The 13,434-nt window shown below is 39.1% G+C and overlaps 1 protein-coding gene across 1 annotated transcript in view; it reads left to right on the top strand.

Moving 5' to 3' along the window:
- LOC5579262 overlaps positions 1–13,434 on the top strand; it is a 98,061-nt gene that overhangs the window by 31,304 nt on the left and 53,323 nt on the right. The window contains exon 3 of the mRNA XM_021840321.1: positions 737–951. Coding sequence (XP_021696013.1) covers positions 737–951 — 215 coding nt within the window. The remainder of the gene's footprint in view (positions 1–736; positions 952–13,434) is intronic.

Raw genomic sequence — 13,434 nt, 5'->3', positions numbered from 1 at the left:
GACGAATGATCCGAAAAACGAGTGCAAACGGATGACAAGCGGCAGATGTTTTGACACTGATTGGATTTTTCGATAATTGCTGTTTGCTCGTTTTCAACGGCGAGGAGGACGATAACACTAGGCAAAGCTTGTTCTCGCACCTTGAGCATTTGCAATGGATTTAATAGATTGATAAAAAATAAATTTCCTTACAGTTTCAACTTCAATACACCTAATTTGGCCACTCACATTAAAAATAAATGCGATTGGCCAAATTAAGAACCGAAATCAAGAATGTGGCTGAAACTGGTTCTAGTGGCCTATATTGGCCAACGCGATTTTCAATGCGAAAATAAGGGATATGCTCAGTTCCGATTATGTTTCATACCTAGTATGGATTGAATTCTTTCGTTTGGTGTATTTACAGTACATAAATACAAAAATATTTTCTCAGGCAAGCCAACACCGGTACTTCTACCCTGTAGAAATTGTAAGGTTCTGTTGCAGTACAGAATGTGAGATTATAAAAATGGCTCATATCCTATATCTATTGACAATGGCCAAAGTGCGTGAAAAAAGTTTTTATTTTGTTGCCTAGTATAATCGGACGATTCTACAGTGGTCCAAATCTTGCGCCGCTATCTCAACATCCATCCATAGTCTATCTTCCGGCTCCATCTATATCGGATTATGTTTACTACTTTGCGTTCTCTGCTGTTGTTTTTTCCTCCCGGGAAAAACCACCACTCACCCACAGGTACTCACCGATGCTGGAGCCGAACGTGCGGACATTTCCGGTGGACGGCGTCAGCGTGGTCCGAGACTCGCCGGAGCACTATTGCAACCGGTTCATGTGCAGCATCCAGCTACAAAGGCTCAACATCAAATCGAGTGGGACCTACCGGTGTGAGGTCAGCGGCGATGCACCGGAGTTCAAGCTGGCTCACGGTGTCTACAACATGACGGTGGCCGGTAAGTACTTTGAAACGGTGCGCTGGGGTTGTGATCAATGAAAACTGACGTGTTCTGGGAATGATTCAGAGGACTAATCGGTGAAATTATCGTCAGACAGTTCGTGTCAACAGTTGAATGTTTCACCCGGTTGCTCTAATCAGGGATTTAATAAGCAATGTAGGTTCAAACGACGATAGTTTTTATTTCGAAATGAAGAGGAATTTTAAATACCATCCCTGATATTCGGCATTGAATTGAGAAGTTTTATGATAATCTCCATGACATGCCAGTGACTCATACCTACTAGTAAAATGGTCATCCTATCGCAGAATTAAGAACTTGGTTAAAAGAGACAATTAATGCTAAATACCCTGTTGTCCATCACTAATGGATCTAATTTCCTAAATTTATAGCAACCTCTCAGAGCATCTTCCTGATATACTTTATCGTCCTGTTCAACGTCCACACTTAAATCCACTTTTCACGCTCCGAAACAAGACATCGAAACCCGTCGGTCACCGAGCGACAGAAAAGGAACCGCACAGCTCGGCACACAATTTTAATCTTCAAATTATTCAAATTCACCGAAAACCACAATCAATTCAAATTCATTCCGTTGAACAGATTTAGTTGGGACGGCTTGTCTCTGAACAAGGAAATCCCTCTTCCTTATTTGAGGGTGCAAGAGGCTGGCCCGAGGGGAAAGCGGTACGGGGGGCCATCATCTTCATCGCCTCGAGTTCACCAGATTTGTGGGATGGACCTAAAAACGGAAAGATTTGATTATTATTATCACATCGGCATGACTGGTCAGAGATTTTCTTCTCAGGGTGCCTCGCTGCTGCTTGGGTTGCTATACTGGAGGGAAGGTTTCTCTAGGATCAGAGTCGAGACCCGGGGAGGATTTCCTGCATTTTCATGGTTGTCTTTTTATTGTCATCCTGGAATGCGCCATCTCACTGCTGCTCCCCAATCTCCTTCCCCCTTTTCCGCAGACAGTGTCAGTCAGTGTAGCAGCAAGCAGTTCCGAAATAAGCCACCAGAAGATTGTTGGAAGTTGTACGTCTTTCACTGGTGATCCAGGCTTCGTTTTGCTTCTTGTGCTCGGGGAGAAATTGTTATGCACGTTCGATTTATTTTATTCAGTTTTGGGTAAAAAGCTTTTGCATATTTACTATTGGGTTCGTTGTCATAATTTCCTAATTTGTTGAAAAATTTCACAATTCCATCGTTTACCATACTAGTTAGTTATATAGTCATGAATAAATAGATTTCCAAGCCTAAAAGTCCATGGTCAAAGCCCAAAAAAGGAACATTCATGGCTTACTCAAAAGATTCATTATAAATAATTCTACGAATCCATTTAAATATTGTTTTGGAAAAGACTTTAAAGTTCCCTCAAGAATTTTTCCAGTGATAATTCTATAGTTTCTTATAGCAACAGTATCAGATATGTCCCTTGAGTTTTTTTCAATATCCTGCATTATTTATTTTGGCATTCCTTCCAACGTTTTCAGTTTATCCTTTCCTATATCCACCAAATCCACCAAAATCCATCGAAAATCTCTCCTGGAATTTTTCAGAATCGTTTTCTATAAAATCGATTTGGTCTAGTGGGGCTTGTTGACCAACTATTTTTAAGAAGTTCCTCTAGAGTTTATCGAAGGTATCATCTATGGACAGGAATTCCATAGAAACTTGGGAACTTCTCGAATTTTCTAGCATTTCTTCATTTAATCATGAAGATTTCTCCCGAAATTCGTCTCCTTAACATTTTTTCAAGAATACATTAGTACAATACGCTATTTCGTTCAGCACGTTCTGGTGCCGCATCAGGTCATGGAGCTCCTGGTGCTCACCGGTGCGACGGAGTGCAGATTCAAATACGTCTGCACCGTGGGATTTTACTTCTCGGAACCGTAGATCGTCCAGCCCATCTTCGATCGCACAGCGATTGGTTCATTCGGTTTCCCGACACGAGACTCCAACGGCGCGATCAAATGAAGATTGTCCAACCCCATGACCATCGTTGGCACACAAGACGGAAAGTCCTTTGTCGGCACCCCTGTGAGATGCTTGTATCGCTGCTCCACTTCTGCGTACCGAACATTCTGCTTCGGAAGCTGCAGCTCAGACACCGTTCGCGTGTTGAACAGCGGAAACTTCTCTCTCGAACCCTTCGCCGACATCATCATTTCGACAATCCGAGACAATTTCGGTCCACGTGATGATAAACGGCTCGAGTGTCCCTTCTGCCTTTAGTCGTTTTGCGACCACATTATGCACCATCGCCAACGATCCTTTGCAGTCCGATTTCGCTCTCTGCAACTGCACTGATTCTTCTACCCGGTGCAGCAGAGGATGATAAGTTCTCTGACAATTCCACATCACACACCGAGTTTTGGAAGGACAGCGATTTCCATTATGCTTGTTGAGGCAGACTGCATTGATTTTCTGCCTCTCGACTTCTCGTAGCCGCTCGACGATGTTCATTCGCCTGAATTCTTCGTAGTTCCGAATCAGATGATCAGTCCGCTTGCAAATCCAGCATGGCCGGCTGGCCACCTCACTACCAGTAACTTCGCTTCGCTTCGGCTCGGGCTCGTGCACATGCACGAACTCCTTCTTCCGTTTGTTCTCCTTCCCAGGCCGCACCCGGTCGTTCATCGACAGTGTGACGAATTTCGCTACTTCGGAGACGTCGGGTTATTCAGCTGGTCGTTCATTCGTGCGGCTTCCAAGTGGTCGTACAGTTGCTTTACCGTGATACCCAAATTTATGAACGTCTTCAGACGATCAGCTCTCGGCACTGGAGCGCTCCTCACCTTCGTCAGCAGCATGTTCAATAGCTTGTTGGGCTTCCCAAACATGCTTCGAAGGACCTGAATAACACCCGGAACGGAATCAGGCAGAACTAACCGGCTGCTGAATGCCTCGAGCGCGTCTTCTTGCAGACATTCCTGTAGCCGCTTCAGATTCTCCAAATTCGTGAATCCACACGCAACTGTGGTGTGTTCGAAACTGTTGATGAATAGCTTCCATACTTCCGCTTCTCCGCGAAACTTCAGAAGGTGCTGCGACACCGCTTTCCGAGCGGTCAGCTGCTCTCTCGTCATTCGGCCGACGCTTCGACCAACGCTTCGCCCCGGCCCGTCGCCGGCTTTGTTGCTAACGCGGCTGCTTTTCACTCAATCCTCCGACGAAGGGCTGCTTTCGTCTTCTTTGCTTGATTCCGAATCAGTCTCGACCACTTCCCGCACTTTCTTCATCAGCTTCGGCTTGTCAACTCTCGCAGCGGATCTCCTTTCGGATACGCTCCATGAAAATCGACGGCCGACGGCATTTTGCCAACTTCCGTCTGCTTGTTCAACCACTCGTACACTTTCTGCTTCGGATTGTCTGCCGAAGCTCCGCCAACAGCACCTTCTTGGTCCTTCAAAGCGTTGGCCCCACTGACACTGCTAGCAAAACTGCATCCGGGTCGCTTCCCGCTTCTTCAAAAAATCCCTCTCAGCAGCCATTTGAGCATTCAACATCTCTTGCTCGTGCTGCAACTGCAGCTCCTCAATCTCGCGTTGAACCTGGAATTCCAGCTCACGCATCTCCCGTTCTTTCTTCAGCTACTCTTCCTTCCACGCCTTCTGCCGAACGAGAAACTTCTTCTGTGCCGCCATCTGCTTCGCGAAGACCTTCTCCTTGGATAGTTGCTCCTCTTCCAATTGCTTTTCAAATGGATCAACGTCGGACCAACTCCTTGATAGGACCCTCCATCGCTTTTCTTGCCGGACTTCTTAATCCTCTTCTTGTCGGTCGCATCAGGAACTCTTAGCTGCTGAACACTACTTGGGACACACTGTGGGCAAAACCATTGACAACCCAGACAACCAGAAGTCGCATAACAGTTAACGAACAAAGTCGTTTAGTTTCACAAATTTCATCACACCCGCACTTCATGGTGGATGTTATCGTTCGACCGATGAGTTTCCTCGCATAAAACGCTATTTTATGAGGTCATACGTACATTTTGTTTCGTTCCGTATACTCGTACAAAGTAAGTCGGATCAATCCGTAGCAGCTGTCAAATCAACATTGTTATCACAAATTAAGTCGCATAAGAGTACAGATTAGTTCGCAATAAAATTTACACACTCGCATTGCATGTTATTTTTCATCATATAAAATATGCACGTATATCGACTCCACTTTTGTACGTATAAGGCCTTTTCGCAACACCTTTTACGTGAAACTTTGCGCATACAAACATCGCATAACGCAAAAGGTGATTTCGTTATGCGTACATTCTGGTTGTCTGGGAACCCCTTGGTCAACATCAATGCATGAAAAATGGGCCCAGTGTTCATACTTCCCACATTGGACCCAGTCAACGTCCTCACTCAGACATTGACTCCGACATCGAGCAGAACAAACCTAGCTCGTTCTTGGAAGGTGAGGAAGTCATCTCGAAGAATACAATTTAAAAATTTTTGATTTTGTTCGGATCAAATAGAAATCGTAACCCAATCGATATTTGCAAATCAGCCTTCATTGTTGACAGATCAGAAACTTTAATTTGTTTCCTTCCCTTGAATATCCTTCTCCAAGCTCGATAAGTGCTTTGCACAATCTCAACTTCCCGGCAGTAGTTCCTACCACATCTGACATCTCTCCTTCTCTTTCCATCTCACCTGTCGCTGTCAACGGGCTCTCACTTCTCACGCCTCATCGACGAGGCAGTGCTGTCAGAACAGTTTCATTTGATATTCTTCCTAATAGTATTCTATTTATTTCCTTAAATTTAACCTCAATTTACCTCGTTGGTCTCCTTCCATTTCATTTTTCATTTCTGGTGATTGAACTATTTTTTTTTTCAGATTTTTTATAGCTTACTTCGTACAGATATATTTACATAAATTTATCCAGATATTTTTTTTAATAATACTTTCATCTGTTCGTCCGAGTATCTAGCAATCCGTTCAGGAATTCCTTCCGATATTCCTCCGAAATTAATTATTGTGAGGATTTCAGCAAATGCAGCAATAAAGTCATTCAGAGTGTCCTAGCGTCGTATACTGCAAGTAATACAAAACTTCACAGATTCGTGCTGAAACTTCTTCAATAATAATTTCAGGAACTCCTTCAAGACTCTCTTATAGAAGCAGTCATTAAAACGTCATAAAGTTTGTCTAGGAAACCCTTTTGACAATCCAACAAGCTCAATTATTTGCCTAATGAAAGCTTCCAAATACTGTTCCATGGATTCTTCCTTCAAATTTCTCATAGGAGGATTATCAAACAGGAATTATTTTTTCTCTAGGATTTATCATGAAATATCTTTAGAATTCCTTTGAATGTTCTAATGTTTTTCGTCAAAAATTTCTGTATCAATTCCTTCATTGCTTCTTTCGGCCATTGTTATGCGTATCGTGCATGGCTATAAGTGATTAAAGATACTTAAAATTTATTCTCTAACACAGTCTCTAGTGTAAGCTTCCCGTTTTAAGCTGTTTTATTCCGTTTTAAGGCGTTTTAGCCGTTATGGCTTCAGGCCATTTAAAAGCCTATTAAAGCCATTTTAAGCTGCTTGAAGCCATTTCAAGCCAGTTTATGCCATTTTAAGCTTTTTTAAGTTATTCAAAGTCGTTTCAAGACGTTTTAAGCCTCTTGAAGTAATTTCAAGCTGTTTAAAGTTGGTTTAAGCACTTCTAAACCGCTTGAAGAAGTCATTTTAAGCCTCTTAAGCCGTTTTTAGCTGGTTTAAGCCGTTTTATGAAGTTAAGCCCTTTTGAGCTGATTGAAGCCTTTTTGAACACTTTCAAGCTGTTTCAAGTGGTTTTAAGCTGTTTTAAGCCGTCATTGTAAGCTATTTAAGGCCGTTTTAAGCCATGTCAAGCCATTCAAAGCTGTGTGAAGCCATTTCAAGCCATTTGAAGAAGTTGAAGAACTAGCCTTATGTCAATGTGTTAAAATTCATCTTTAAAAAGAAACAAAAAAAGCCATTTGAAGCTTTTTCAAGCCGTTTTAAGCTGTTTCAAATCGTTTTAAGCCGTTTTCAACCTGTTTTAAGTCGTTTTAAACCACTTTAAACCTTTTCAAGCCTTTTTGAGCCATTCCGAACTGTTTTTTTTTTATTAAAGCTGTTTTAAGCCACTTCAATTCTTTTTAAGTTGTTTTAAGCCATTTCAAGCCATTTAAATCTGTATGAAGCCATATCAAGCCAGTTAAGACATATTTAGGCTTTATTAAGCAATTTGAAACTGTTTCAAGCCGTTCAAGCCGTTCAAGCCTGTTTTAAAAAGTTTTAAGCCTTTTTAGGCCATTTCAAGCTCTTTCAAGGTCTTTAAAAGCTTTTTAAATAAGTCATTTTAGGCCTTTTAAATCTTTTAAACGGTTTCAAACAGCTTAAACCTTTGTTAAGCCTATTTTTTAATTTAGGCCCTTTTAAGCTGTTTCGAGCCGTTTTTAACCATTTGATGCCGTTTTATGCCTTTTTAAGCAATTTGAAGCTGTTAAAAGTAGTTTTATACTGTTTTAAGTCGTTGTAGAAATCCTTATCATGTTATTTAAAAGCCTTTTAACGCTATTTTAAGTCATTTGAAGCTGTTTGAAGCCATTTCAAAGCATTTGAAGCCATTTCAAGCCATTTTAAGCAATTTTATGTCTTTTTGAGCCATTTCGAGCCGTTTTTAGCTGTGTTATGTTTTAAGCTGTTTCAAGCCGCTTTAAGAAGTAATTTCAAGCCTTTTAAACGTTTAAAGCTGTTTTAAGTCGTCCTAAGAAGTCAATTCAAGCCGATTTAAGCTGTTTCAAGCCGATTTAAGCTATTTTAAGTTGTTTTAAGCTGTTTTAAGTAGTTTCAAACCATTTTAAGCCTTTTAAACCTTTTTCAAGGCCATTTTAAGCTGTATAGTATGCTTTAAGCTAATTTAAGCCGTTTCAAGAAGTCATATTAAGCCATTTTAAGCATTTTTTAGCCATTTCAAGCTGTTGGAAACCAGGCCATTTTTGGCCTGTTTTGAGCCATTTTAAGCCGTTTTAGGCTGTTTCAAATCGTTTAAGTCATTACAAACCGCTTTAAGCTGTTTCAAGCTTTTTCAAGCCATATCAAGCTGTTTAAACTTGGTTTAAGATCTTAAAAAGCTTTTTAAAGAAGTCTTTTAAATGGCTTAAAACAGCTTGAACATGTGTCTCAAGCCGTTTTAACCAGTTCAAGCCATTTTATGGCTTCCTAAGCAATTTAAGTAGTTTTATGATGTTTTAAGCCATAGAAAGTCTTTTCAAGCCATTTAAAGGCTGTTTTACGCCATTTCAATCTGTTTGAAGCCATTTTAAGCCATTTTTAGCCCTTTCAAGTCGTTTCAAGGCGTTTTCAACTTTTCAAAACCATTTCAAACTGTTTAAAGTTGTTTTAAGCTGTTTCAAGCCATTTTAAAAAGTAATTTCAAGCCTTTTTAAACCGTTTAAAAGTTTAAAGTTCTTTTGAGCTGTTCCAAGCCGTCTTAAGAAGTCAAGCCCTTTTAAGCTGTTTGCATTTAGGCTATTTTAAGTCATTTTAAGCTGTTTTTAGTCGTTGTAAACCATTGAAAGCCTTTTGAAACCATTTTAAACCATTTCAAACTACATAATTTGCTTTAAGCTAATTTAAACTGTTTCAAGAAGTCATATTAAGCCATTTCAAGCGCTTGAAGCCGGTGCTTTTTGTTTAGCCATCTTAAGCTGTTGGAAGCCATTTCAAACCATTTTAGTTCATTTTAGGCATTTGCAAATCATTTAGAGCTGTTGTGAACCATTTTAAGCCGTTTTAAATTGTTTTTAGCTGTTTTAAGCCGTTTAAAGCCGTTTAAATCAGTTTTAAGCAGTTTTAAGCCATTTCAAGTTGTTTAAAATTGTTTTGAGCTGCCTCAAACCGTTTAAAGAAGTCATTTTAAGTATTTTTAAGCTGTTCTAAGCCATTAATAGCGGTTTGATGCCATTCCAAACCATTTTAGGCCATTTTAAGCCATTCAAAGCTGTTTCTAGCCGTTTAAGGCTGTTTTAAGTTATGTAGGCCATTTTTGATTAAACAGTTTTAAGAAGTGATTTTAAGCCATTTTAAGCTGTTTAAAGTAGTTTTAAGCCGTGTTCAACCGTTTCGAGCCGCCTTTAGCCTTTTTTAGCTATTTAAATCTGTTTAAAGTTGTTTGAAACCATTTTAGGCCATTTTAAGCCTTTTAGACCATTAAAAGCTGTTTCAAGCCATATTAGTCAATTAAAGCTGTTTCAAGCCGTTTTAAGCTGTTTTAAGCTGTTTTAAAGCATTATTGAGCCATTTTTAAAAGTCATTTTAAACCTTTTGGGAGCTATTTCAACCTGTTTTAATCCATTACAAGCCGTTTCAAGCCTTTTTAATTTATTTATATTAATTTATAGCTGTTTGGAGCCATTTCAAGACATTGTAGGCTTGTATAAGCCTTTTTTGCCATTTAAAGCTGTTTCAAGCCTTTTTAAGCTGTTTCAAGTCGTTGTATGCCGTTTTAAAACGCTTGAAGTTATTTTGAAACTGTTTAAGTTTTCTCAAGCTGTAAAAAGTTGTTTTAAGCCATTGCAAACCAGTTTAGGCTATTAGGTTTTTTAACCTATTTAAATCTGTTTTGAGCTGTTGTTAGCTTTTTTAGGCCGTTTAAAACTGTTTCAAGTCGTTCTAATCCATTTTAAGTCGTTTGATGCCTTTTCAAGCCGTTTTAAGCTATTTCAAGTTGTTTAAAATTATTTGAAGCCATTTAAAAGCCGTTTCAAGCCATTTCAGGCCATTTTTAACCTGTTTAAAGATGTTTTAAGCTGTTTTAATTCGTTTAGGGAAGTCATTTTAAGTCTTTTAGAGCCAACTTAGCAGACTTTACAATCTCATCTGATCAAAGAGATTATCTTCATATGGTGGAAAGATATTATCCTCAATCCAAGAGCGCGTTGGAAAGATTCCATCTTTTGATCATCTTGGGATCATTGAGATCTTGAGATTGAGGGATGATTCACTAACGCAATTAAACGTAAGAAATTTTTTCTGACTAACTTTACTAATGACAAAATGAAAATTCGTGAATGCTGGTGAATTTCAAAGCCAACAATAGTGAAAAAAGAGCTGACATTTCGCTTAATTACAGTGGAATATTAACTTCTTTATGGTGGCGAAAATGAAGCACAGGATGGTTTTATTGAAAACTGATAGAAACGGACACTTTTCACTTTTACTGGTTTCTATAGAACGGTTCAAATGAAAAATCATATTTCATGGGGTTTGTGTTAAGGCAAGAATTTTGATCACGTAACGTAAGGCAGCGTTGTGTCTCATTAGTATTGCAAATTGAGAAATTCAGCGGAATCTGAAATTTTGCGGATCTATGATTATGTTGAGATTGTAGTGAAAATTCATCGGAATTTGTAATATAAGCTTAGTGAGTACAATTGCCAAAGGGTGCTTGAATTATTCCTCCACAATGCATTCATCTCAATAAAAGCCTGTCCTAGAGTCTTACATGCTTACCGATACAAACAAATAATTCATTGCAGTTTTTGTTCAAACATTTTATTGGGGGCATGGCTTAAATCCATCTCAAATTGAACGAATGTATAACACTGCGTAACAAAAATGTCATTTTTGCGTGTCTCAAGAATCAAATTATGTGTCTCTAGTAGATTTGGGTCTGCTGAATATGATGCCGTTATCAGAATTGTTCCAGCACATCACAATTTTTAACTACAGGTCGTCAAAGTTGTATAAAACACTGGTTTCATTTATGTTTACATCAATTTTAAACAATGATTTATCAAAAAATATTATGATCTAATCTGCCAAGCATGCCAAATAGGAATTAAACTCTCATTTTGGATATAATTTGGGTGAAATTGTACAATTAAATTGAGGTTAAATCGATTTTTTTCAACATTTTTGCAGTCTCCATACGAAATTCTTCGTTTCTATTATATGGCAAAATACAATACTTTTCTAAACCAACAAAAAATAAATTTTGAGCTTAAGAAGTTTTATTGATTTTGTTGATAAGTATTGTTATACACATGAAGTTTGAGTTCTGAAGCAAATTAAGCAAATAAATTGTCATACAAGCTGGCAAACTTGCATGCAAGTTGGGTGAAATAGTCAAATTTAGCATTTTCAACAGCCAATATCTCAAAAACCAGACGTGCTATGAGATTTCTGAAAATGGCAATGGATTCAGCAACCCTTAATTAAGTAAACAGTGGTGTTTTGGTGTTTGAAGCAAAAACGTGTTCCGCAGTGTAATAAATGTCCTACATGTACTGGGATGCGTGTCCATTGTTTTAAATGTAAATAAATTTGAGATGAACGCGTAACTTTTGAGTAGAACGCACATCAAATCATATTTTCACTGCTGTAACTTGCTGGAAGCCTTATAAAAAACTGAAATGAAAAACTTTTTTTCTTATCAATCTATTCCATTCACTTACTTCCGTTGATTGTTTTCCTATTAATGTTATCCTCTTTGTTTCTAATATCAATATTCCTACGCCATGTTTGCACTTAAAATTCATTGACAAGCAATGCCGTCATCCAAACTGTTTCTTATAACCACACGGATCACTGTGTTTGAAAGATTTCATGCTTCAAATGAGCCAGAGATATTGACCAAAGAACGATCAAAGAGCTCGAAGATGGTATGGACCTATGCACGGGTTCACTATTTGACGTTTGAGCGGTGCCGTGTTATTTATGTGACCATGGAAACTAATGAATTCGGCACCGCTCAAACGTCAAATTAGTGAACTCGTGCATTGATCCATTGCATTATTCGATCCTTTTCTTTCTCAGATGATCAAAGGATGAGATGAAATGCAATGGACCGATGCACGAGTTCACTTTGAGAGTTCACTATCTGACGTTTGAGCGGTGCCAAATTTACTCGTTGCCATGGTCACGTAAATAACACGGCACCGCTCAAACGTCAGATAGTGAACTCGTGCATTGGTCCATGCCTGCAACTTAGGCCATTTAAAGCATGTTTAAGACATTTAAAGCTGTTTCGAGCCGTTGCCGTTTTAACTAGTTTTATGCTGTTTCGAGCCTTTTTAAACTATTTCAAGCTGTTTAAATTTGTTTCCAGCTGTTTTAAGTTGTTTAAAGGTAATTTAAGCCGTTTCAAGTTGTTTAAAGTTGTTTTGAACCGTTTTAAGTAATTTTATGCCTTTTAATCTGTTTTAAGCTGTTTCAAACCGGTTAAAGCCATATCAAGCAACTTTAAGCCTTTTTAAATCCGTTATAAATCGTTTTGAACCAATTTAAGCCCTATCAGCCGTATTAAGCCAATTCAAGCCAAATTCAGCCATTTTAAGCCGTTGTTCGCGCCCGAATCGACCACTCCGGTATATTTCTCCTACTAACCACTGTGACAACCTGACGTGTCTCATAGAGCACGATTTACCACCCACTTTGCCACCAATCAAACGTAAACAGCATCCAACAACGATGATGCCAACCAAAACCCGAACCAGCCGCCACCCAATAATGACAGCTGTCAATGAGCGAACGTCAACCAGGCGGCACTCAGCAGAGGTGTGCAGCGAATGCCAGAGTGAGTTACTCGTGAGTGACTCTCTCTGGTAGTGTAACCAGACTAGCAGACTCAGCTCAGATGTTCTGGACTATTTTGCACTAGAATGCTGCAGAATGTTTCAGACGTCTTCCGTCGGGCTATATGGACCGATGCACGAGTTCACTAATTTGACGTTTGAGTGGTGCCGTGTTATTTACGGGACCATGGCAATGAGTGAATTCGGCACCGCTCAAACGTCAAATTAGTGAACTCGTGCATCGGTCCATTGCTGTTTGCGTTTGTCGTGCAAACCTTGACTAAATGGACTTCAAATGCGGTAACACAAAGCAATCAAAGGATACTTAGCAACCATGAGCCATATCACTGCCAACCTAGCAAAGAAAATCAAATTTTGACTTCGCCTTCCTTGTGAACAATCTTACCGCATTTGATATTTGGCTGGCGTAAGCACAAGTGAAGTGTAGTGTTACAGTGAAGTTAACCCCTCTACCGGCAGCTTCATTTTTTCCCCCAAAATTCAAATTCAAATCGTTATAACTTTTTTGTTTTTCAATATTTTTGCGACATTTTTTCACAAGCTCTCAAAAAACTCTTCTAGTTTTAGGATGTCGATATTGATCATAAGTCATCTCGTTTTGAAGATATTCCAAAATTCCTTGGGGGACCGACCCGTAACTAGAACCCCCCGTTAATTTCTCAGGCTACAGAATTTTAATCGTATTCGGATATTCACTCTTCGAAACAATACATTAATGAGAGTATGTTGTGAAAAAATGAAGCAATTTGGTGCAGCCGTCTTTAAGTAATGACCATTTAGGTTCCTGGAACCACGCTGGCCAAATTAAGATCTTAAAAACTTCAAAAAACATCATATCGTAATTTTCAGATATCTCCAAGAATACTGAACCGATTTGTATGATTTTTTCAGAGAAGCTCC

Source organism: Aedes aegypti, chromosome 1 (genome assembly GCF_002204515.2).
Source record: "Aedes aegypti strain LVP_AGWG chromosome 1, AaegL5.0 Primary Assembly, whole genome shotgun sequence".
Classification (NCBI taxonomy): Eukaryota; Metazoa; Arthropoda; class Insecta; order Diptera; family Culicidae; genus Aedes; species Aedes aegypti.
This window is presented reverse-complemented; position numbering and strand designations above follow the sequence as displayed.